At 34.5% G+C, this 24,860-nt stretch overlaps 1 protein-coding gene across 4 annotated transcripts in view; it reads left to right on the top strand.

The window, feature by feature from the left end:
- LRP1B (LDL receptor related protein 1B) overlaps positions 1 to 24,860 on the top strand; it is a 1,907,075-nt gene that overhangs the window by 332,346 nt on the left and 1,549,869 nt on the right. For all 4 annotated transcript variants that reach the window (XM_086718488.1, XM_025932005.2, XM_086718489.1 and 1 more), the window contains exon 2: positions 23,256 to 23,378. In XM_086718488.1, the coding sequence (XP_086574614.1) occupies positions 23,256 to 23,378 (123 nt within the window). The remainder of the gene's footprint in view (positions 1 to 23,255; positions 23,379 to 24,860) is intronic.

Below are 24,860 nucleotides of genomic sequence, written 5' to 3'. Positions count from 1 at the left end.
GTCTAATGACTTTGCTCTGGGACACTTGCATTGTTATTTTTAGTTTATGCTTAATCTTTTATCTAAATTGTTGTTGTCTTGAGGTCCATCAGGTTTGTGTGAGTGTAGGGAAGACACTTGACTCCAAAAAAGTTATACGAATTTTTATCAGTTAATGAATATAGTATTCCTTTCACTCTGTCACTGTTTTACTCTGAAATATTTTTGATGAGACTCTTCCTGTAATATTCATATTGCATTGAATCTACTTCTTCATGAGGCCCCAAAATATATTCATTGTCCTATCATTTCCTGAATTGTGACAAAGAACAAACTTAAGCTAGTAACATACTGTAAGTCAGACAAATTTTTGTTTAAGTTCTAGAGACAATGTCTAACCTGATATTTTTTATACTTCATCAAAAAATTAAATACTTTTAGAGAGGAAGATATTTATATACTTAATGGTGCAAGACTAAATACAGAGGAAGAAATTACATATATATTAAATTATTATCATTTAATTGACTTAGTGGAGCTACCTTATTTGATTTAACTGGAACAGCATAAAGAATAATAATAATCAAGAAACCTTATTAATTAAGTATTTTAGTATGTGCATCTTGCTTTTTCTTCAAGACATTCTGTTTCCTTTTTAGGGAGAGAATTTTTGCCCATATTTAAAGACATGATTGAAATTCAAAATAATATTTGTAGTAAAATTACGTATATAAAATTTGTAGGAGAATATTGAGATGATGTAAAAAAAACACTCAGCATTTTTTCCTAGAGTTGTGAAATTAAAGGTAATTTTTTAAATATTTATTTATTTTTAAGAGAGAGAGAGCATTAGCAGGGGAGGAGCAGAGAGAGAGGGGGACAGAGGATCTGAAGTGGGCTCCGTGCTATGCTGACACAAGCGAGCTCAATGTGGGGCTCAAACTCAGGAGCTGTGAGATCATGACCTGAGCTGGTCAGACACTGAACCGACTGAGCTACCCAGGTGCCCCCAAAAGCACTGTTTTTAAATGCCTGGCTTAATTCATTTTCATAATAAAAATAGAAAAAAAAAACTTTTAATTTGAATGAATGATTGCAAGTTTGTTTCCACAGTCTTAACTGTATACATTTTATTTGATTTCATGGAGGGAAAACAAGAAAACAAGTCTTGGTAGCTGCAATATAGTATATCTTTACTATTATTTAGATCCAGTATGTTTTCTTGAAAATTGCATGAGGATTCTTGTTTTATGGCATTTGAATGTCTCTATGACTGTGATTCTACCAGGGAGTCTAGTGGTCACAGAATGATTGGACTGTTTGATTGCATTGTCAAAATAGTCAACACAGTAATTCCAATTTAACCAAACAGCACAACCTTTTCAAGTTCCAGAAAGACCATTTGGATGAAAGAAAATTGGTATTTTTGTGAAAGACTATATTGCCGTCCACTTATCTCTATTTACATGCTACTGCTTTCATTTGCCTATTCACTCCTTTTATATAAGTCATTTGTTCACTTAACAAATTGTGTGTGTATGTGTGTGTGTGTGTGTGTGTGCGCAAATAATTATTGCCCACCAATTGCAACCATTTTTATGGCAATTTCAGCTGTCAGAATTTGATTTGAAAGAAAACTATAATTGTGAAAATGGATTAGTTTTTAAGGAAGAGAAATAAACCAGAGAAAAAGGATTTGTTTTTTAATTTTAGCGATAGTCATTCTAATAGCACTCTCAACAGAGGTTGTTATTCCCTGTAAAAGTAATGTGGACAAGAAAATCCTGGTCAAGAACAGAAGAGCATATGAGAACAGAGAAAAGAATTAGTGTAAGCACAGAATGAGACTTTACCACTGGTCATTGTGCCAGTCCCATCAAGTGACCGTTGGCCAAATATTACCAGGGCAGAGAGTCCTTGAACCAGGGGAAAAACGAGAAGACTTAGGATTCCTTGTACAGTGTTTTGACAAATGAAATCATGGATACTGTTTTCAGCTAACTAAAGTTAAAACACTTTAAAGGAATGCAGATATAAATCTAAATTTTTTTACAGTAAATAATAATAATATCTTTCATTTTTTGAGTGCTGCCAGTGTGCATGCCACATACTGTGTTAATGATTACTATATCATTTTATATAATTTTCACAATGCAACCCTGAAATGTATACTCTTATTCCTGTTTTATACATGAAAGAACTGATTTATGGGAAATGTAAATAACTTTACTGAAGCCGTAAAAATTTCCCAGTATGTCTGATTCCAAATATTTTTCATTATTTCAGTTTCTTTATTCCAATAACTACTTACTGAGTTTATATAAATTTGGCAAGGAATGATGAATAAGACAGAGCTCCTGCCTTCACTTAGCCTTATAGTCTAGGGAGAAGGAGAACTGAACAAGGTATGAGAGGAAACAAATTAATATCGTCAGAGTAGAAATACAGAGAGTCATTGCAAAGCACAGTAGTCAGCTGTCCTGAAAGATCTGACTTTTAAATTGAAACATAAGGTAGATCTGATATAAGAAATGGGTGAGGAGAGAAAAGTGGTGCAAGCAGAAGGTACAGAATCAGTCAAGAAACTGAGGCAAGGAAATACATGTAGTGAAAGACCAAAAATAAATCAGTTTGGGCTGGATCCCAGAGTTTGCAGGGGGAGGAGGTGAATGGTGAACAAAGGTTCAATCCTGGAGAGCCTATATATATAGGTGTATATATATATATATATATATATATATATATATATATATATACACCTATACATGTACACTGTGTTTACTGAAATCATAAATTTTATGGTAAGTGTAAGTTTTTGAAGAATGTAAGCAATGATTTAAAATTATTAGATGTATTCTAAAAGTGGATCACACCTGGAAAATGAATTGGAGAAAAACAAAGCTTAATGCAGTAAGAGGCAAGAGATACTCATAGCTTGGACTGAAATTCCAATCAAAATGGAAGAAGAGATGATACTCTAGTGCCATGTAGGAAATAGAAAATAAAATTACCATAATTCAATGATTCATCTGATGTGTGAGTTGACTGAGAAGCAGAGGTTTAGAAACAGCCCTATGTCCTGGGCTAGAAATAATAATAGAATGCAGGTGAAATTTCAACTTCTAAGAATACACTTCTTGGTCTGTCTCCCCAGTACCAAACCAAGTAGATATGTTTAGTTAAAACTCTGAAAATAAAGTTTGAGCAATGGGTTAATGGTGGTACTTACTACTGAGAAAGGTGAGAAAAGAGATGAGAATGAGTCAGGTGTTGGGGTGACTAAGCATTTTTGGAATCGGATTTCAGCAAATCGAGTGCACAGTATATTTAATTTGTGTTTAGTGAGATAATTTATGTGTGATTCACAGTCACTTCTATGGATAGTTATTTGTAACCACTGTAGTTTATGTTTGGCTTCCAATCATTGTGTTGATATATCCAACATCATGATAAATGAGTGCAGAGCTAAGGGGCATATCACTATATGAGTGTGCTTAATGACATTTGAAGTATGTAGGTAGTACAAAACAAGAAACTAGTCAATGGAAAATTATTCCAAATCTTAGAGCTCATATATAAGGTATATAGAGGTGACCCCAAATTTGACAACCATGCACTTTCCATGCGCCATGGTGCTTTCAATAATAAGTCACAAAATTTAAAGAAACTTTTCTAAGCTGATGATGATTTAAAATTTTTATCAAATATTCAAGAGAAAAGTCTGGATTCACATTTTATTCTTTCTGTAGAAAATATGATTTTTGGGGCACCTGAATGACTCAGTCGGTTGTGTCCGACTTTAGCTCAGGTCATGATCTCGCAGTTTGAGAGTTCAAGCCCCGCATCGGGATCTGTGCTGATGGCTCAGAGCCTGGAGCTTGCTTCAGATTCTGTGTCTCCTCCTCTCTCTGCCCCTCCCCTGCTCATACTCTGTGTCTCTCTGTCTCTCAGTAAATAAACATAAAAAAAAAAAATATGATTGTAAAGATGAATAAAATATCTAGCTGAAATAAAAAAAACAAGGAGAAAAGGTATTTATTACAGAGGTATGTTACTGAGTTAATTAGTGAAAACGTTGTGTTACTTTTCAAGTTCATTGATGTTTTAACATATATAAATTTTTTTTACATTTGTACCGTATTATAATTTCTTTCACATTTTAAATATATATTTTTATACCTAATTTTGCATTTGTAATTTTATATTCTTTTCCTTAAAGAATGTCCCCAAACATTAATAACCTAGAGCCCACACTGTTTGGATATGCCTCTGGTGGGAGCTAATGACAAAATGCCATCTGTAAGGAAAAAAATGAGAGGAGAATCAAAGGCGAGAGGCTGATATTTTCCTCAGTGGTGTATGAGACCAAGATGGGATTCCCCATTAACAAGAGATATGGTTATCCCAAACTAAGATATAGTACTCACTGTAACACATGTGTCGGGTTGCTTAGATTATGGTGAGGAAGAGAAATTCTTTAAATTATAGGTCTCATTTACATGAAGACATGATTTAATATTAACAAGGACACGTAGATATTCTGGGTTAGAGGTTCTCAAACTTTAAAGTGCCTAAAGAATACCTAAAGAACTTTATAAAATTCTGATTTTTGCACTCTTATCTCCAAAGGTTCTAATCAGGAACCAGGATTTGCTTTTGTTTAGCCCACACCCCAGGTGTCTTTAACACAGACATCCCCCAAACAACTTTGTTGACTATTGATTTGGGGCCAGTATGGATTTCCAGGATGTACTGTTTGGGGTATCTTTTCTTAAAATCCCCCCTCCCCTACACTTTTGAGTGGCTAACATAGATTTATATTGCTAAACATGAAATGTCTGTGGAAAACAAAAAAGCATCTAAACACCACAATACACTATTATAATAAAGAGTATGTATAATATGGAGACATAATGGGATTATCTATGTATAAATAACTGGATTTGTTATATGTCAAGATGAATGGTTTTGGCTTTAGAAGCCTCAGAAATCAGTTATGGTGCTAAAAAAAGAGAGAGAGAAATCAAATCACATAGAAATCAGTGTCTAATTTCAATGATTTAATACATTTATTAGATGCATTTAGTATGCTTTGAAGAAGTCACCTCAGGATACATCTTCTTCTCAAAACTAATTTTTGAGAATATGCCTGCAACAAATATCTTAAAATTGAATTAAGAACCTTTGACATGTTATTTTTTAAATCAACTTTAATGAGGCATGATTTTTTATTGTCAGATTATTCTGACTATAAAAAAATAGTGCCTACTTTTAATCTTTGAATATGCAAATTAATTTTTTGAAATGAACAAAAATAACAGAGTAACATTGAGAGATAAGATAGGTAGAAGTCAGTGGCTCAAAAACAAGACCAGGATATTTTATAATGAAATTAATGTATTTAAATGAGGCAAATGTAGTAAATTTTTACTAAAGGGAATTTCAAAAGAAAAGAGAGTCAAACCTTTAAGATTCATCCAGTGCATGTGCCTACAGAGTACAATACTTAGATACAAGAGCTCCAGGAGGATTTTATTTTATTTTTTTATTTTTTTTTTCAACGTTTATTTATTTTTGGGACAGAGAGAGACAGAGCATGAACGGGGGAGGGTCAGAGAAAGAGGGAGACACAGAATCGGAAACAGGCTCCAGGCTCTGAGCCATCAGCCCAGAGCCCGACGCGGGGCTCGAACTCCCGGACCGCAAGATCGTGACCTGGCTGAAGTCGGACGCTTAACCGACTGCGCCACCCAGGCGCCCCACCAGGAGGATTTTTAAGTTGACCTTAGCTGAAACTTGTTTTCTAGATGAGGAATTCAGGACCAAGGCCCTGGAGTCATTTGCCCAGGAGGGAAGCATCAAGATACATCTGGGAACCCAGTGTTCTGACTTCTAACCTGTATAGTTTTCTATTTTGCTTTCATTTCCACTAACCTTTTGTGGGATGGGATGTATTAAACTCTTGATTTTTGAATTCATATCAGTGTAAGAATTCACTGACCTCACATTTTCAATCCTTATTTGAGCTAATGAACCATTTGTGCAGGTGTTATCCACACTTAAATTTACAGATTGCCCCACCAAAGGAGCTGTCAGACTTTGGGTAGGAGTAAGGTAAGGGAAGCACATCTAGCTCTATGTGTAATGAAAAGTAGCATAAATAGACAAATATTTTAAAGGAGAAGATGAAACACTTTGGGTTACTGTATGTATTTATAAGAATCTTAGCATGTAGTCTGATTGGGTGATATGCTGAGAGAAGGAATGATGCTTTGTCTATTCCAGGATATAGATATCATTTAGTAGATTCAATTAACTTTTTGCGGGGTGCACCTGGGTGGCTCAGTCGGTTAAGCCTCTGACTTTTGATTTTGGCCTGTGGCATGATCTCACAGATCATGAGATCGAGCCCCATGTCGGGCTCTGTGCTGATAGCACAGAGCCTACTTCGGATTCTCTCTCTCTCCTCTTTCTCTCCCTCTCTCTCTCTCTCTCTCTGACACTGCCTTACTTGCCACACTCACTATCTCTCAAAATAAATAAATAAACACTAAAAAATTTAACTTTTTGATCTCTCAAATAAGAAAGCTGGGAGGTAGTGAAGTTGGAAATGAAAAAAGAAAAAAAAATAGCAAGGAAAAGAATCCCGGCTACCAGTCCACTGGAAGTGACTCCTGTTACTAAAATCAGTATTTTTATTCTGTTTTCTTCACTGAGCACTCAGGTGAGGAATGGAGAAATTTCCAAAATTGCACAAATTTCATCAGCAAAGGAACACTTATAGTTTATTATGTCAATTAAGTATATAATATGATTTTAAATAAATGATAAATAAGTGAGTAAAATGTGGATTTTGGTTCAGATTTTTGACTTTCAGTCTATTTTGCTGACATTCAGTGCAATATTTTGCTGCCACTGTTGGTAGCATCCTTTTGTATATTGTCTATAATATTTAGTATATTCTAGCTGCCCATGAAGGAACTGAAAATTCCTTTATTCAGTTTTTTAAATTTGTAAATTTGTAAACTGAATTACAATCCTGCTACCATTTTAATTGATAAGTGTGTTACTCTCTTTTCTGTGTTTTTCCTCAGTAAATTTTTTTAATAATTCTTTTACCATGATTAATTAATCTATTCATTAAAGAATGTCTAAGACATATAATGATATTTACAAAACTGTGTTCAGAATTCATATCAAAGAAACCACAAATACCCTTTGGAAACAAGAGCATGAATGTATATAATGAATAGTAATTAACAGGTAGATAATTAAAAACATGATGAGATATTGTGTTAATATACCTACTTTTAAATTGTAATAATTGGAATCCATTTAGTCTTCTTTGAATATAGAACATAGTTGGGGAAGCTAAAAATTTAACAAATATGAGATGGCAGGTTCTTGTATATATATTTTAAGTCTTTGTTGTCCAAATGTTAACTTGTTCTTAAGTTTAATTCATTTTTTAATATATTTTAAAGTAGCTTAAACATTTAAGTACTTCAGAAAAGTTATTTAATCTAGTGGAATATATCAACTTTAATTGTATAGTTGTCAGGACTTATTCATAGTTAACATCAGTAAAAGACCAGAGTCCTTAAAATTTGTTTGTTTTCCTCATGTTTGCGTACACTTTTATCTTCCCAATCATCTGCTAATAGTCTCTCAAAAGATATATATTATCTCAAAAGGTATGTATTATCTCAAAAGATATATATATATATATATATATATATATTTGCTCATTCTTAAGAATTATATCCTCATCCATTACAATGTTATGAAATTGCAGCAATTCAGTCACATCTTCAGACTCCACTTCTAATTCTAGTTCTCTTGCTATTTCCACCACATCTGTAGTTAATTCCTACAGTGAAGTCTTGAACCTTTCAAAGTCATCCAGGAGGATTGGAATCAACTTCTTCCAAACTCCTGCTAATATTAATATATTGATCTCTTTCTACAAATCAAAAATGTTATTAATGTCATCTAGAATGGTGAATGCTTTCCAGAAGGATTTTGATTGACTTTGCCCCGACCCAGCAGAAAAATTACTTTCTATAGCAGCTATAGCTTTATGAAATGTATTTCTTAAATAATAAGACTTGAAAGCCAAAATTACTCCTTGACCCATGGGCTATAGAATGGATGTTGTGTTAGCAAGCATGAAACATTAATCTCATTGTACATCTCCACAGAGCTCTTGGGTGACCACCAGGTATATTGTCAAATGAGCAGTAATGTTTTGAAAGGAATTTTTTTTTTTTCTGAGTAGGTCTCAACAGTGGCTTAAACTATTCAGTAAACCATATAGTAAGCACATGTGTTGTTATTCAGGCTTTGTTGTTCCATTTGTAGAACACAGACAACATAGATTTAGCGTAATTTTCAAGGGCCCATGGATTTTTGGAATGTAAATGAGCAGACTTGAACTTCAAGGCATCAGCTACATTAGCCCCTAACAAGACAGTCAGCTTATCTTTTGAAGGTTTGAAGCCAGTCATTAACTTCTCCTTTCTAGCCACAAAAATCATACATGACATCTTCTTCCAAAAAGGGCTGTTTTGTCTACATAAAATATCTGTTAGTTAGTGTAGCCGCCTTCATTATTAATTAATGATCTTAGCCAGATCTTCTGGATAACTTGCTGCAGCTTCTACTTCAGCACTTGCTTCACCTTTTACTTTAATATTTTGGAGATGTCTTTTTTCCTCAAACCTCATGAACCAACCTTGGCTGGCTTTAGATTTTGCTTCTGCAGCATCCTCACCTCTCTCAGACTTTGGGCTTTTCTCTGGTTTAGGCTTGGACTTAATGGAATGTTGGAGCTGGTGTGATCTTCTCTCCAGTCCACTAAAACCTTCTCCGTATCAGCATTAAGGCTGTTTTTCTTTTTTATCATTTATGTGTACACTGGAATAGCACTTTTACTTTCCTTCAGGAACTTTTCCTTTGCAATGCATCAGGGGCGCCTGGGTGGCTCAGTTGGTTAAGCGTCTGACTTCGTCTCAGGTCATGATCTCATGGTCCGTGAGTTTGAGCCTCGCGTCGGGCTCTGGTGCTGATGGCTCGGAGACTGGAACCTGCTTCGGATTCTGTGTCTCCCTCTCTCTCTGCCCCTAACCCACTTGCATTCTGTCTCTGTCTCTCTCAAAAATAAATAAACATTAAAACTGGTCAACCAAACAGCAAACTGGCTGATCACTTCTGCAAAATGATTATTCAACAAAGGAACTTTAAACCACAGGATTGCATAGGTAGTTCATTCTTCCTCATGGCAAATCTGGAGCTGTCTTTCTGGGAAGGATGCTGCATCTTAAGAGTACAGCTTAAGAATGAGGTCACAACTCACTTAAAACTCATATTTCCTGAAAAACGGGCAAGCACCAGGATGTCCACCCTTCATGGAATTTTTCCAAGTTCTATTATCATGGGGTCTCTTAAAATTAACAAGCTTTTGAAAATAGTCAGAAAATATGCATAATATGTTTGAGGTCAAAAGAAATAGAAATATCACTATGATACAATCTCTTGTACTGACATTCAAAAACAATACTTCTTAATATAGTTTGACATTCAAAAACTATACTTCTTAGTATAGTTTAGGGTGTGGGGAAAAAAGTAAGGTTGGGGGCTTACTTTGACACTATATTTGGAGGGCAGTGCAAGCAGGGGAGGGGCAGAGATAGAGGGAGACAGAATCCCAAGCAGAATCCCTGATGTGGGGCTCCAATTCATGAACCTTGAGATCATGACCTTAGCAGAAATAGAGTTGGATGCTTAACCGACTGAGCCACCCAGGTGCCCTATCACGAAGTATTTTGAGTAAAACCAAAAAAACAATATTTTGAATATTTTAAAAAAATCCAACAATTTATATGTATAGAAAAACCTACAGAAACATTTTTAAAAGTAGTTGCAGTTATTGTCTATGAGTGGTGAACTTCAGTATATTTGATTTTTGTCCCTTTATTATCTTCCATTTTGTTTTGTTTTACTTAAATATAACTTGTGTAATTATAATATCACCAAAATTTGAATGATAGAAAATAATAACAGTCTAATACAGAGTCAGGTAATATGATTTAATATATGTTTTGTTAAATTATATTGTTTGTCAGTAATTTCTTAATTTGGGGGAAAAATGTAAAATCATTGGCATAATGTGAGAACATGTATGCGTTTATATCTCTTCCTGAAAACATTATGAGGCTTGATTTATATTCCTTTTGGCCCCCATGGCTACCTTCTCTAATTTCCTATTAACATTAAAATGTTACATTAGACCTTTCCTTTTGATAGAGTGATAATTACTTTCACAAGGATTCATTTAAATTCTCATGACATGTGTCTTCTGCAGAGAAGTACTTAATTATCTCTGTTACTTATAGTTATGTTTAGGAAACCCATTGAACTTTCATTCATATTTCACAATTATCCAAATAACATAAGCCCGCCTAGCTGGGACCTCTGTCCTCTACCACAGTAACTAATAAAGATGCTCTTCTCGTTTGATAGTTTGGGGTTTAGACATATATCTACAAAAGGGTAACCATTCTATGAAAACCACTATCTCACCATATTTTAATTTCCCCCCTAGAGGACTTTCATACATTTTAAGTATTTGTTTGATGATGGAGATAAAATACAAGGAGCTGGAAAGTTCATTTATTCCATGCTTTTGATTGTGAAGAATACTAAAGAAGGAAATTCTTGACAATATCCAACCTTTTGTGTTCTTAATATTCAGTCTTTTCATCTGTGGTACACCTTCATGATTGCCTCTATCTCCACAAATGCCTTCTTTTTTATTTTTTATTCACAAAGCTGTAAATAAATTATAAACAAAGGTTCATTCTTTCTAGGGACATTTGCTGCCTTTATAGATCTGAGACTCAAACACACCGAATTTTAGGTATCAGCCAGAACTTGGGTAAGGTTTGAGAAGAAGGAAGCACTGAGGCCTATTTTGGAAGTGCAAATTTGGTGCAAAGTCACAACATTTAAAAAGAGGGTGAATACCAATGGTTTATATGACTTCCAGGTAGATTTTTAGTGCAACATCTGTAGTGCCTGCACATGTATGTGTGGAATGTTTGGGGCTGTTGCAATGACTGAAGGCACTGCTGGCATTTAATCTCTAGAAGTCAGTGATGCTAAATATACTCACAGTGCAAAAATTGTTGCTCTCAAAATGCCAGTAATCTCCAAACTGAGAAAAAACTCCTTTAGTGGTAATGAGAGAGCTTTGTGTTAGTCAGATTAGTATTTGTGTTCTGCTTCCTAGTTGGGTAATATTAAGAAAGTCTTTCAACTTTCTAAACAGTCTCGTATCTGATTCGTTGAACATAAATAACAAGTTTTGGTGAGTATTAAATAAAATAGATTGTTTATTTTAGTATGTGGCAGATAGTGTGCATTCAATGACTGTTGCCATTTATAGTATTATTATCTTCCCCACAAGAAAGTCTTTCAAAAACTGTATCAACTTAAAATAACAAAAAGTCAAGGGTGCCTGGCTCAGTCATTTAAGCATCCAACTTTGGTTCAGGTCATGATCTCATAGTTCGTGGGTTTGAGCCCTGCGTCGGGCTCTGTGCTGACAGCTCAGAGCCTGAAGCCTGCTTTCAGATTCTGTGTTTCCCTCTCTCTCTGCTCCTCCGCTGCTCGTGCTTTGCCTCTCTCTGTCTCTCAAAAATGAATAAACATTAAAATTATTTTTAAAAAATAACAAAAAATAAGAAGGCTTACTGCATGAAGAACATGTTAAAATATTGACTGCACTCAAGTCAAACAATGTGAATATTCAACCATTTTCCAGGCTATCTTTGACACATAAACTAAACTTCAGCCATAGGAATCACTTGGTGTTCCAGTAATATACCGTGTGTTCCCTGTATGATCTTCCTTTTGTTTGGAATGTTATTCTCCCATCTAGTGAGCTTGGCAATCTCACTTTTTTATATTAAAATGACTTTAACATACCTTTTTTGGGGGGAACTTCCCTGATACCTGTATCAGTTTCTTCTGGTTGGTAGTGAAATTATGCAACATGCCATGGCCAAGTAATAAGGATATTTGTTGCATAACATGACAAAATGTGTAGAGATCCATGGGATGAAGTGCAGAGGCACCTCAGGGTAGTCCAACACTATCTTCTAAAACCTAGTGATGAATGTCTTTCTGCTATTGTCATCCTCACTGTGTTAGCCTTTGTCCTCAGGCTTATTTATCCTCATGCTCTGATTATGGCTGTGGCTGCTTCAGATTTCAAATGCTGACAACCTAAAGCAATGCAGAAAGCTCTTCCTCTCCTCCTCTCAAGTCTTTTTTTTTTTTCTTTTTAATAGAAAGAAAATTGTTTCCTGGGAAAGTCTTAGCAGACTCTCAACCTTGGTTGTCACTGATGAACTCTAGGACACGTGTCCATGCCCTCGCCACAAGGGAGACAGGGAAAGCAAGCAAATGGTTTTCCCTGCCTCTACAGTGGGATATGGGGTTTTTCAAAAGTGGTAAAAGTAGCTGTTGGGTAGGTCACAAAAAAGGTTTCCTGCCTGCCTTCTCTGCATCTCTGCTGCAGCTGTCTACAGCACAACTCTCAGCTGTCCACAGCACAAGTTCCTCCGTTTGCAATGTTTTTCCAATACCCTCCACACCTATATTAACACTTATTTCACATTACTGTAAATATTTCTACATTTGCCTCCCCCTCAGCAACTTATGGGTAGAAATCCTGTTGTCTTCATCATTATATTCCTATTTTGGTTCACCATAAATGAGTACTAATTAAATGAGTAAGTTTAAAGTCTTTTAAAATAGGAAACAAGAAATTATCGTTGAGAAATATATTTTAAAATCAAAGTTGGAACTTGAGATAAGTGAAATTTTAGTCTTTGAAGAGCCCTTAATGGTTAAAACACAGCATAACAGATAGGAGATATTGCATCATCCCCGAAAGAGCCAAAGCCTAACCATCTGCTTCATATCTCACTAAGCCTAGAGATGAGAAAAAAGATGTGAATTTTGGTACCCCCTGGGAGATTGGAAGAGGATCACACAGGATTTAGAGAATAGAACTTGCAAGGAAATGTCAATAATTTAGGCTTTTTCTTTTACATTTACGAAGGAGACCTGTCAAAATTTTCCCTTTCCTTAACAATGTAGTATATGAAATAACTCTGCAGATTCATTTCACAGGGCTTTTGAGAAAGGGCAGGTAAAAAGGAAATAGAACATTTCTACTGAAATTTCAGAAAAGAACACTGAACTGCAAAGCTTTAGTCCAATGATAATAAAAAGTGGAATCGACCATGTTGAATGTATCAGTTTTATTCCACTGACAAATACAACCTTTGTCTCTTGCTAAATAAAAGACAGTGTTTTTACTTTGGTACTTTTTTGTTTTTTTTCTTGATAAAAAAAAGCAGTTCTACGCTGAGTGTGTTACAATTTTCCATATCACTTCCTGAGGAAAAACAGAACAAAACAAAACAACAACAACAACAAGGAGGCTAAGAATATTTAAATGATCAAGGGAACAACAAAACAAAACAAAAAACAAAACAAAACCAACTTTCTGAAAATTAAATGTCAAATTGAATTTGAAATGTTTACAGAGATACTTTTCATTTGTTCATTATGATAGAAATGATAAATGAGCAAAGCTTCTTCTGAAGATAATGTACTTCTTTAAATTTCCAATTTTGTCCTGGTTTTACATAAGGTGTTTTGTAAATAAAAATTGCCATTTGCAGCACCAAAACCACTTGGCGTTTAATAAGGCATAGGGTGATTGCAAATTTGATAGCCAGCAGAAAACATAAAAATATACAATTCAGTTACAATTTTCTCATAATACAAATATATCACATTTTGGCATTTTCTCATCTCATGAGAATAAAAACCTGCACGCGCGCGCGCGTGCGCGCGCGCGCGCGCGCGCACACACACACACACACACACACTCTTCCTAATTCATATATTTCCCAGAGATGGCATTTACTTGAGCATTTATTCTGCATTTTTCATAAAGTCTTGTCATGTGTTTCTAGTTATTATTGTTGGCCTTAGTCCTGTCATTTGACATCAAGGAGGAGAGGCATTTTACTTAAGCAGGTAGCGTTGAAATGAACAGAACGCAACTTAGGAGAAAATGGCCTTAAAGTAATGGTAAAGTACCTGACAGCTTGGCTAATCAGACTTGAAAAAAAGTGATGTTTGGGCTGTGAGATGTAATGGTTCTAGTATTAGTTTCCTATTGCTATTGTAACAAATTATTGCAAACTCAGTGGGTTAAAGCAACACAGTTTTTCTTATCTTGCAGTCATGGCGGTCAGAAGCCTAAATCCTGTCCTTAGGACTGAGTCTTTATGCAGTCTCTGGATGAAAATCTGTTTCCTTGCCTTTTTCAGCTTCTAGAGGCTGTCCCACATTGCTTGGTGTGGGACATCAGATCGTTCCAACTTGTGTTTCTGTTTTCGCATCTTCTCTCCTCTCTGACTTCCCTTTTATAAAAACTCTAAAGATTGCATTGGGCTCACATGGATAATCCAGGCTAGTCTCCCTACCTCATGATCCTTAGCTTAATCACATCTGCCCAGTCCCGTTTACTATGTAAGGTGACATTCTCAGGTGTGGGAGTTAGGATATGGACATTTTTGGGGTAACATTATTCAGCCTGCCAAAGGACTCTTATTCAAACATTTGGTTTGTCTGTCTTAATCAGTCTTCGCTTCAGGGATAACAGAGTTCTAGGTGGAGTTGTATGCTAATTTTAAAATACCACAATATATGTACATACTGTATGAGTGTATGTGCACGTATGTCTGTACTTAGAGTAATTAAGTGTCTAAATTCTCAATAATGACTCAGCAGGATAATGGGAATTATTAACTAAAATTCATGTTATTATTGAAAGGTGGGTACTCTTGTAAAAAGTTCAGGAAAGAAAAAAGAAGTAAAAACCTATGAATTACTGAAGTGGGGGTTAGTAAAAGTTTATTGTGCCTACACCAAAAAGATAGTTTGCAAACTGAGAGTTGTATTCCATGTGGAATGAGGCTTAGAGCTATATTGTTATAAAGCGGCTTATATAGTATGGAGGCAAGGACTATTCTTCACAGTGATTGTTTACAATATTATGATTTTCTTAAATATAAGGTAATTGGTTAGCGGTTACCTCATATCCATTTTGGGGAACAGTTTAAGTTTTGCTTAAATTTTCAGAGGCATAAGCAAGAAGTGACCCAGGTCAAATTAGTCTCCTTTGTCTTGCCTCGCAAATAAGCTAAATTAAGCTTTGGTTGTATGACTAAAGTAGTTTGTTCAGGGAATTTTCAAGTCTGGTCTCTTGTTTGATTTTAGCACTCTTCATTACTAACTGTCCCTCTAATTTAAGCTTGGGCAGATTGTTAAGATGGATTTAAGAAAGACAAATGATACTATGAATTATATAGTCTTATAGTGTATAATATGGTTTATTTTTAATCAACCAGGCTTTTTGTGGAGGAAAACTAAGTAATTAGTAAAATTAAACTGCCAGGTTTGACCATTTTTGACCGACCTTTCTTCACACAAACCTTCTTAATATAATCCAAATATATTTTCCTATTTCTATTAAACATAGACTTAAAATGATGAGTTACATTTTATCTTACACTTACAAAGATGGTATTTTTAAAAGAGATATCTTAAAAAATACCACTATCATAATATATTTGGCTAAGTTAGCATTGCATAACCAGGTATTGTAAAAGTGTAATTTTCAGTATAGTCTTTAAGAGACTCTGGAGGATAACACTGAATCTCTCTCAAGTTTGATTTTTAGTTTTCATGGATGCTTTAATTTCATATGGTATAAACTTTAGTATTCAGGTTATTTTATTTTAACCAGGGGATAACTTGGTTTTAATTTTGGTGATTAAATAAATAAAGCTATTTATCATTTTGATAATAAAATATAAAACACAGTATTGCTTTGTTTTTTATCCCCCACCCTTTATCCAAAAAAAAAAAAAAAAAAATAGAAAGAAACAAACGAAAGAAAGACAGAAAGAAAGAAAGAATAATTCTTTTCAGAAAATGTGAGATTTTTCCATTAAAGTCACCTTGTTGGGGCAAATATAAAGTCTTAAGACAGAACCTTCAGCCCCCCAGGAGCTCATTACCAGTAGCTACAATACATACGGTAAAATACAATAGGAGCTTTTTGGATGGAGTGTTATAGAACTGGTGATGGAGGAAGAAAAAAGTTTCTTGGGGAAGTTTTGATTAAAGGAGGTAAAATGTCATTGACTTTAGAGGAGAGACTAGAATTTCATTGTACGGGAAAGGGCATTCCAAGCAAAGCAATAAAACAGTAAAGACACATAAAAGTATATAGTTAGGGAAAGTGAATAGAAGAGCATAGAGAACTAACAGTGTTTGTTGGACCAAGAATGGATAGTAGAAGAAAGCATTGAAGAAGAAATACTTTTGCCATATTATGAAAAAACAATTCGTATGGAATTCTAAAGGATTTTTCTTCATCTATATATGCACATTTTTCTGGAGAAGGGGTAAATATAAAGGCAAAAAATTTAAGGTACTTCCTAATAACTCGATAACTAACACCACTGCTTTAATTTTACATGAGCTTAATCAAAATTTGAAGTTGAGTTAGTAATACTAGTAATATCTGTAATACAGTAAGAATTTCTGTAGATCTCTACAAGAATTCTATTCTTCTGGTAATGGAATCATTGCTTCTTATGTGGGAAGAAAGGAAATGTAGCTATATTTCTCTTTTAGCAATTATAGATGGTATATTATTAACCATTATATGACTGTCAGTGATGAGATATATAGATATACTAGATTTAGTAGATATACTAAATAAATATTTATGATGTTAACTAACTTCTGAAAATCTAAGTCACAGACCTTCCCTAATGCTTAGCTAGTGCAGGAGGTTGTAGCAATTCTTTAACTTAGCTAGGATCAATATTGCATTCCTCAGGAATTTAGCTGTTGAATGGGTGCTACCCTTCCTTTTACCTTTAATATGCAGTTACCAGAGTTCATCATTTATACTTCCTTTGAAATGTTTTTAATGTTTATTCATTTTTGAGACAGAGACAGAGCATAAGCAGGGGAGGGGCAGAGAGAGGGAGACACAGAATCCAAAACAGGCTTCAGGCTCTGAGCTGTCAGCACAGAGCCCAACGCAGGCCTGGAACCCATGAGCTGTGAGATCATGACCTGAGCCGAAGTCAGACATTTAACCGACTGAGCCACCCAGGCGCCCCTATCCTTCCTTTAAATGTCCCCAGAATGTCCTATTGTGCATTTAGTAGGCAATTATCTTTTTTTTTTTTGTAAACTAACATTCTCATTAGTATTTAAATAGCAAGTCGACATCTAAGGGAAATGGCATCACATTATTATAAATTAATCATGGTGAAAAACTCAAGGAGCTGGAGTCTACATAATTTTTTCAATAGATGCCTATTGGGGGATATTAGTTTTAGTATTTGACTGTGATACTTCCTGTCTTTTTAAAAGATAAAAAATAGTTCATTGTGACATTAAAATGAGGAAATACAAATTAGATAAGTCTGTGGCAACTCATGTATCTAAAATCTTTTGTTTAAGACCATCTACATGCAACTTCCAAAAATGTTACTCTTAATTTTTGTTAAAATGAGCAATTATATGCTTTCATATAAATGTAGCAAGATTATCATACTAATCTAGGGTGAATCCAAACTTAGTAAAAGTCTATAGGCTATGGTTGTCCTAATCTTTTCATGTCTTTTTATTGCAAGATACTATTATTATAAAGAGATAGACATGGTCCTAGCTTTGATCTTCTTCCTTAGGGATGTAAGTGAAACTGCCTACACATTCTCATAAGCTTCTTGTTTTAATTACAGTGTATAACAGTACCTTTCATACAATATGAAGATATTTAAAATAAGATTAGTTTGAATATCTCAGAAGTGTGGCATGAAGCATTAAATAGGATAAGTGGAAAATACATGTATACACAGAACATATTTAGCTTCTGATTCAAGGAACTCAATCCGGTGGATATCTTTTAAAATAATCACCTTGAAGTAGTGAACATTCATTCATTTGGATCATATAATCAGTGATTTAAAAAAAAAAACAACCTTGAAATGGAATATCTGGTTGAAAAATAAATAGGTGAGTTGTAGAAAGCTATTCTTAACTGCTACTTCTTAGAGAGATAATATAAACCTGTCCTCAAAATTGCAACAGTACAAGTTGTCTTTCAAGGTTGGATCTTGCTTAGAAGCTGATAACACAGGCTCATTAGGTAAATCCCCGTAAGTCTGTCTTACTCCTAATATGTATCTATTTTGAATTAGGATGGATTTGGGTACATATCTATACATGTGAATATGTATTGAGGGTGGTTTGCATATTTTCCCAAGGGATATTCTTCTGAGATTTTCCCCAAGGGATTATTCTGTATCTGTGTTCAATGTAGGTGAACGTTTGGACATTAATACAACACAAAATGAACAAAACATGATAATTGTCAACTGCACACTTTTCAGCCTTAGCTGGATCCTCATCGCTGTTAGAAAGAAATCCTTTCACAAATTCCTAGTTGAGTCCTGCTCCAACTCCCTCAGCAGTTATCCTAAATCTTTACCACTTTTTCCAGTTCCATCCTTTGCAAATTGTAAAAAAATAATATTGCTTTTCAGTTCTTTGAGAAAACACAACCAGGCAAGAAAGCAGCTTCCTACCAGGTAATTACTTATCTATTTCATGTCTATTTCATTTCTCTCTCCTTTCTTCCTCTGGGCAGGTGCCCCTACTAGTGTTTAGGTTCTTATTCCAGCCACATGAGTTCTCCTTGGGAAACTGTTCCACTTCCACATCCTTGGGCTCCAGTCTCTCTTCCTTCAGTGGCATCTTTTCCTCAGCCTACACATTTGCTCCATCTTTTCAGAACTCATCGTATTGAGTGTTGTCACAGTGACCCCCTTCCTCATCACAATTCTTGAAATTTCACATGGTTTTAGTGAAACTCCTTTTCCTTTGCCTTTCTCCTTTTGTATCTCTGGATAAACTTTCTGTCCCCTCTGTCCCCTTGCCTGACCTACTCCTATTTCTTTGCCTCTACCCGTTTCCCCCCACCTCACTTAAATTTCATCTACATCTATTCCTACAGTTTTTTGCTCTTTCCTTTACAGCTCCAGTTCTGTTCCATGTTTCCAGTTTTGATTATTCTCCTAAATTTCAGACTTAAAATGCATCTCTGCCTGATGCATATTTATTCTTGAATCTCCCACAAGCATCTCATACTCATTATATTCAAAAGCTGTTGAGAAGTTCACATTTAGGGTCAAAGATCTGAACTTAAGATTCTGACATTTAATGAGATGGCGAGCAGGATATTTGACTTCAGTTTCCTCATCAAACACTGTCTTGAAACTCTATTTTACCGATATATTTATCCACCAACCATCCCTTCTCATATACATTATTGCAGTAACATCCTAATTGATCCCCTTGTTTCCACCTTCACTTCACTGAAGTTTTTCTCAACACAGTAGTCAGAATTATACTTTAAAACAGTAAGTTATATCATCTCTTTATTCAGAACCTTCCAACGGTTTGTCGTCTTGACTTTTAATAAAAATCAAGCTTTCCTGTGTCCTCCTCAACCCTGTATATACTGATTCCTTGCCCCAACTCTTTCTACTCTCTCTTTTTCTCCAGCTATTCTGACTTCCTCAGTATTCCTTAAATTTTACTGGACACCCTCCTGCCTCAGGTCCATAGTATATGACTCTTACTACATTACCTTTTATTCAAATGGATGTCACCCTCCCCTTCATTTCAAATGTCATTGTCTGCGATGTATTCTCTGACCACCTTATTTAAAATTGTACATCCATATCCCCAGCCTCCAATTCTTAATCCCCTTCTCTGTTTTATTTTTCTCCATAAAGTTTTATCTTCTTATGTATTATACACATAACTCATTTATTTTGTTTTTGTTTCTATCCTGCCACTATTAATATAAGCTTCATGATGCCAAGGATTTCTACTTAAAAAAAAAAAGTTATCTTCAGTGCCTAGAGCATAGTAGAAACTCATTAGTGATTGTTGACTAAGTAAATGAATGAAAAAATTAAGATTGGGGGAGGGGAGAATGGAAGTGCTTTTGAGGTTAAAAAAAAAAAACTATAAAATAGTTATTATTCCCTCTGTTATACCTATTATTATTATCCTACTGCCTGCATGACCAGGGCCATGTATACATTACTTTTTTTGTTAATATCCATATGTTTTATTTTGGTTTTGAGATGCCATCCAGTTAATTTTTGAGGCTATTCACTTGGAGATATATTTGAGCCTTCAACCATTTGGTCACCAGTTATTAATTCTTACATCATTTGGAGCAGAGTCTCCATTTTAGTTCCCAGTACTTTAGTCCAATCATCTGGAGCTTTTCTCTAGACAATTGCAAGAGTGTCCTGACAGATGACTTTGTCGCATATATTATCATAAATAGCCTTTCTTAAGTACTTTTGTATGACTTCAAATTATCTACAAAACATTTCCTATGATAACCAAAGTCCTTCATTACTGACTCTGACCTATGTTTTGAGATACTATTTCCAACACCCTAAATAGTTCTTTTTGGCTCTTTTTTGTTTCTTTATACTTTCAATAAGTACTTATTGATTATTTACTGAGTCAGGAATTATACAATGGCATTTAGCAAGGCACCATCTCTTTTCCCTTATTCTCATAGCAATTTATTATAGTTTGGGAGGAAAGAAAGTGGGAAACAATCTAGCATCTCAACATCATAAATCAAATGCAGAATAGCTATAGGTACAAAGAACATCCATTCTGATTTTTCTGGAAGAAATTTGGTTTATACCTGTTTCCCAGTATAATTCTTAATAAGCCTTCCTTAATCTTCAGAACCCTCCCAGTTTGATGACAAATTATGTGGTCTCTTTTTCTATAAGCAAAACAATGTGAATTTTATCCCATGCTCTTTTCCTATATAAAAGTTATGTGGTAGTCTAAAGCAAACATATATTCTCCTCCTCTAGCTTTGGAACGTACTTATACATATGGTGGGGGAAAAAAAAACAACAACAGTTTTATAACCTGAATGTCATTCCAATTTTAGCAATTGTTTTTGTTTCAAATGGATTTTAATAATTAGTGCCTTACAATCAAAAAGAATGAAACCTTCCCATTTGCAACCACGTGGATGGAACTAGAGAGTATTAGGCTAAGCAAAATTAGTCAGAGAAAGACAAATATCATATATATGACTTCACTCATATGTGGAGTTTAAGATACAAAACAGATGAACATAAGGGAAGGGAAGGGAAGGAAAAGTAGTATAAAAACAGAGAGGGGAACAAAACATATGAGGCTCTTAAATACAGAAAACAAACTGAGGGTTGCTGGAGGGGTTGGGGGTGGGGGATGGGCTAAATGGGTAAGGGACATTAAGGAAGACACTTGTTGCTAACTATGCTAACTAACTTGGATGTAAATAAATAAATACATAAATAAATTTTTTTGTTTTTAAAGAAGAAGTGATTAGTGCCTTGGACATATTTTTACTCTACTCCTTGTCTGGAATATCTTATATTTACTCTCTATTTATCTAAGTCCTACCCATTTTTAAAGTACATCTTCAAACTGTTCTTTGCTTTTGTCTCCATCTCTATGACTCTTTTAGCAGTCATTTTCTATATCATTTATTTGGCAACTTTTTGTATACACTAAGTACTTTTTTCCTCCGGGAACTGTTGGCACAAGTAGTCTGCTGGATCCTCAAAGCCAAAGATCGTGACTTCTACATTTTTGTAGCAACAGTTCGAGCTAAATACAGAGTATGCTCAATTAAGTTAATCTTAAAAAACAAGTTATGATAACAGTGGTAATAAGTGTGATATTGACAGTAGATTTGTTGAAAAATATAATATGGTAAGATAAAACAATAGGGACTTTCAGGAAATATCTATAGTATGAGAATGGGAAAAATTTAATTATATATCACATCCATTGGTTAAAGATATGTGTATGTTTGTGTATGTTTGTAATGTATATTTATTGAAAATTATGTGGGGGTTGGGAGGGAGAGAAAGGAAAGATATACCATATTTTATGCAACCATTGTGTGGAAAATGCACCATCATTTTGTATATTACTAGGGGAAAAATGTCAGTGAAGTTATGGTCTAATGCTTTCATATCATTTAGAATTTTTATTTGATAACATATTGAAAGACCTACTTATTGATAGATTTTTAAAATTTTGAATCATTCCTGTATATACATAAACAAAAGTATAAGTGATATCAAATGGTTAAGATGTTCCTAACACTCTTTCACATTCAGAGATTATCGATTGTAAGAAACATTCCTATTTCAGACATTTAAAATATGTAAAAAAGTAAATATTGTATTGAGTGGATTCACAGTGTGTAAGTAAGTATATTGCAAAAAAAAAAAAAAAAAAGAAACAGAAACAAAAACAAAGCAAGACATATAATAAATTTACTAGGACTTGAAGAAAGGCTACAGATCCTAAATATTCTGAAGCCATGGAAGGAAAATAATGTAATTTTTGGATACAACCAATTGTAGAAACCCAAATTAGAGCAAAGCTTTACAGAAGTTTTCAGTCCGGTAGCAGAAGCTGTCATATGGGAAGTTGTAGCAAAAAAGGAAAGAGAAGAAAAAGAAAAAGAAAAAAGAAAAGAAAAGAAATATTATGATATTGGGTATTCAACTGACATGAATCCCCAGTATCAGGATGGATGATTAGGAACTGAATTCTCAGAGATGGAGTTTAAGTACAATATTTAATTTTTATTACTGATTTTTCTTTCTCTTAGAGCAGAGGAGGAAACTAAAATTTCTGTACTCAGGACTTCTGGTTTGGATCAATATCTTCTATAAAGCCCACTGACTGTGATAGCCATATGTCTTATCCAATATGACCAGACCTCTAGTCATAAACACAAACAGAATTCTTAACTATTTTCAGAACAGAATGTGTGAGACCACAACATAGTCACTTCTATCAAAAATGTGTGCTTGAGCCAAGTGGCCAAAATTAAGACAAATACTTGGTTTAGTTTTGCTCCTGAAGAGAAAATGTGGATCACACTCATGTACCTTTTATGTATTGCTTTCCCACATTTCATCTTTGTACTGCTCTCGTGTTCACGTTCAGATCATTCATATTTTATTTCGAAACATTTTCATTTTCAGATCAGCAGTTGTGTGATCCTGGTGAATTTCTTTGCCACGATCATGTGACTTGTGTCTCCCAGAGCTGGCTGTGTGATGGGGACCCTGACTGCCCTGATGATTCAGACGAATCTTTAGATACCTGTGAGTAGAAAGGTTCTCATGCCATTCAGCTTTACCTTACATGTGAAACTAAATGTCAGTTGTTTTCACGGATGACTGCTGTTCTAGTTTATTTTTTCCCCCCAAATAGCCTAAGAAACTTGAAACCTTTTCTTTGTGTTTTCTTTAAAATGACTATGTGAATGAGAGCATAAAATGCAGTTTCATACTGTGCATTAATTTTTGAAGGGAAGAAAATGCAAGGTTAATTATTTCAATGTGATTGTGTTATTACTAGAAAAAATATAACTTGAGAGGAAAAAACATTTAAAACATAGCACTAAAAGGGAATAAGACCCTCTCCCATAATATATTTAACTCATTTTGAGACAGAAGAACATAGAGAAAGAATGGTAAAGTAACCAAGTTGAGCTTCCATATTATCTCTGTTAATATTTTGGGGCACTACACAAATTATTGAACATGCTTTCTTTTGAAACAGAAAGACTGAAATGATTTTTATTCATCCCTACAGTGAGTATCTTTGCCTTTATAATATTAGATTCAGAAGCTCTTCATACACATGGATCTCAGTTGTAATAGTACCACTGTATCTAACTTGGGAGTCCACTGAGGGCTTTGCATGCATGAAAAATGCCCCTACAGCAAAATTATAAATAATAGGACCACAGCTAAATCTGCTATACTTTTTTTTTAAATACTGACTATCATATAGTATATGAATACTCCTCTAATTTTGCTATTGATATTTCTAGCACTTCTAGTTTGTGCACCCCCTGCCCCCTGACAACCAGGTGTGCCAGCTTATCAGTATTCTCAAAGCAACTACGTAATGCTGTTGGGTTGAAGTGAGAAAAAAAAAATCCATCATCCTTAGTGCTTGATATTGTAAGAGATAACAATTATTGGTTCCATTTTCCATTTTTATTTACTTGTTTACAAGTCTTGCAGGCAGTGCCAATATAAGTTTTGATGACAATCTTGCCATTAGAAAGCAGAGGCAATGCTTATTCATTTTCTTTATGTTTGCTAGTGTTTTTAAAGTTTCTCAGCATATGGGTTCTTGAATATTTGCATTAATTGCTCTTTGAACAGATCACTGCTTCTATAGGAAGAGGTTGTAGTTGTTTACTACTACATTTGTAATTTTCACCAGTTTAATTCAGAAAACCTTTACTAGACACTCTATAGCATAGAAAAGTTTCAAGGCATGATAAAACAAACAAAAAAAGTAGGTTAATGGGAAAAAACTCTAATGGATAAATAAATGTAGTAAAGCCATACAAAAGAATATTATTTGGCAATAAAAAAGTAATGACATACTTATACATGCCACATGGATAAACCTTTAACACATTATGCTTAAGAAGAGAAGCGAGTCACAAAAGGCCAGGTATTTTATGATTTCATTCACATGGAAGATCTCAAATAGGCAAATTCATAGAAACAGAAAGTAGTTTCTCAAGTCCAGGTGGCGTTGAAGGAAATGAAGAATGATTGCTA

Source organism: Puma concolor, chromosome C1, assembly GCF_028749965.1.
Source record: "Puma concolor isolate L17-30 chromosome C1, mPumCon1.1.hap2, whole genome shotgun sequence".
Taxonomy (NCBI): Eukaryota; Metazoa; Chordata; class Mammalia; order Carnivora; family Felidae; genus Puma; species Puma concolor.
This window is presented reverse-complemented; position numbering and strand designations above follow the sequence as displayed.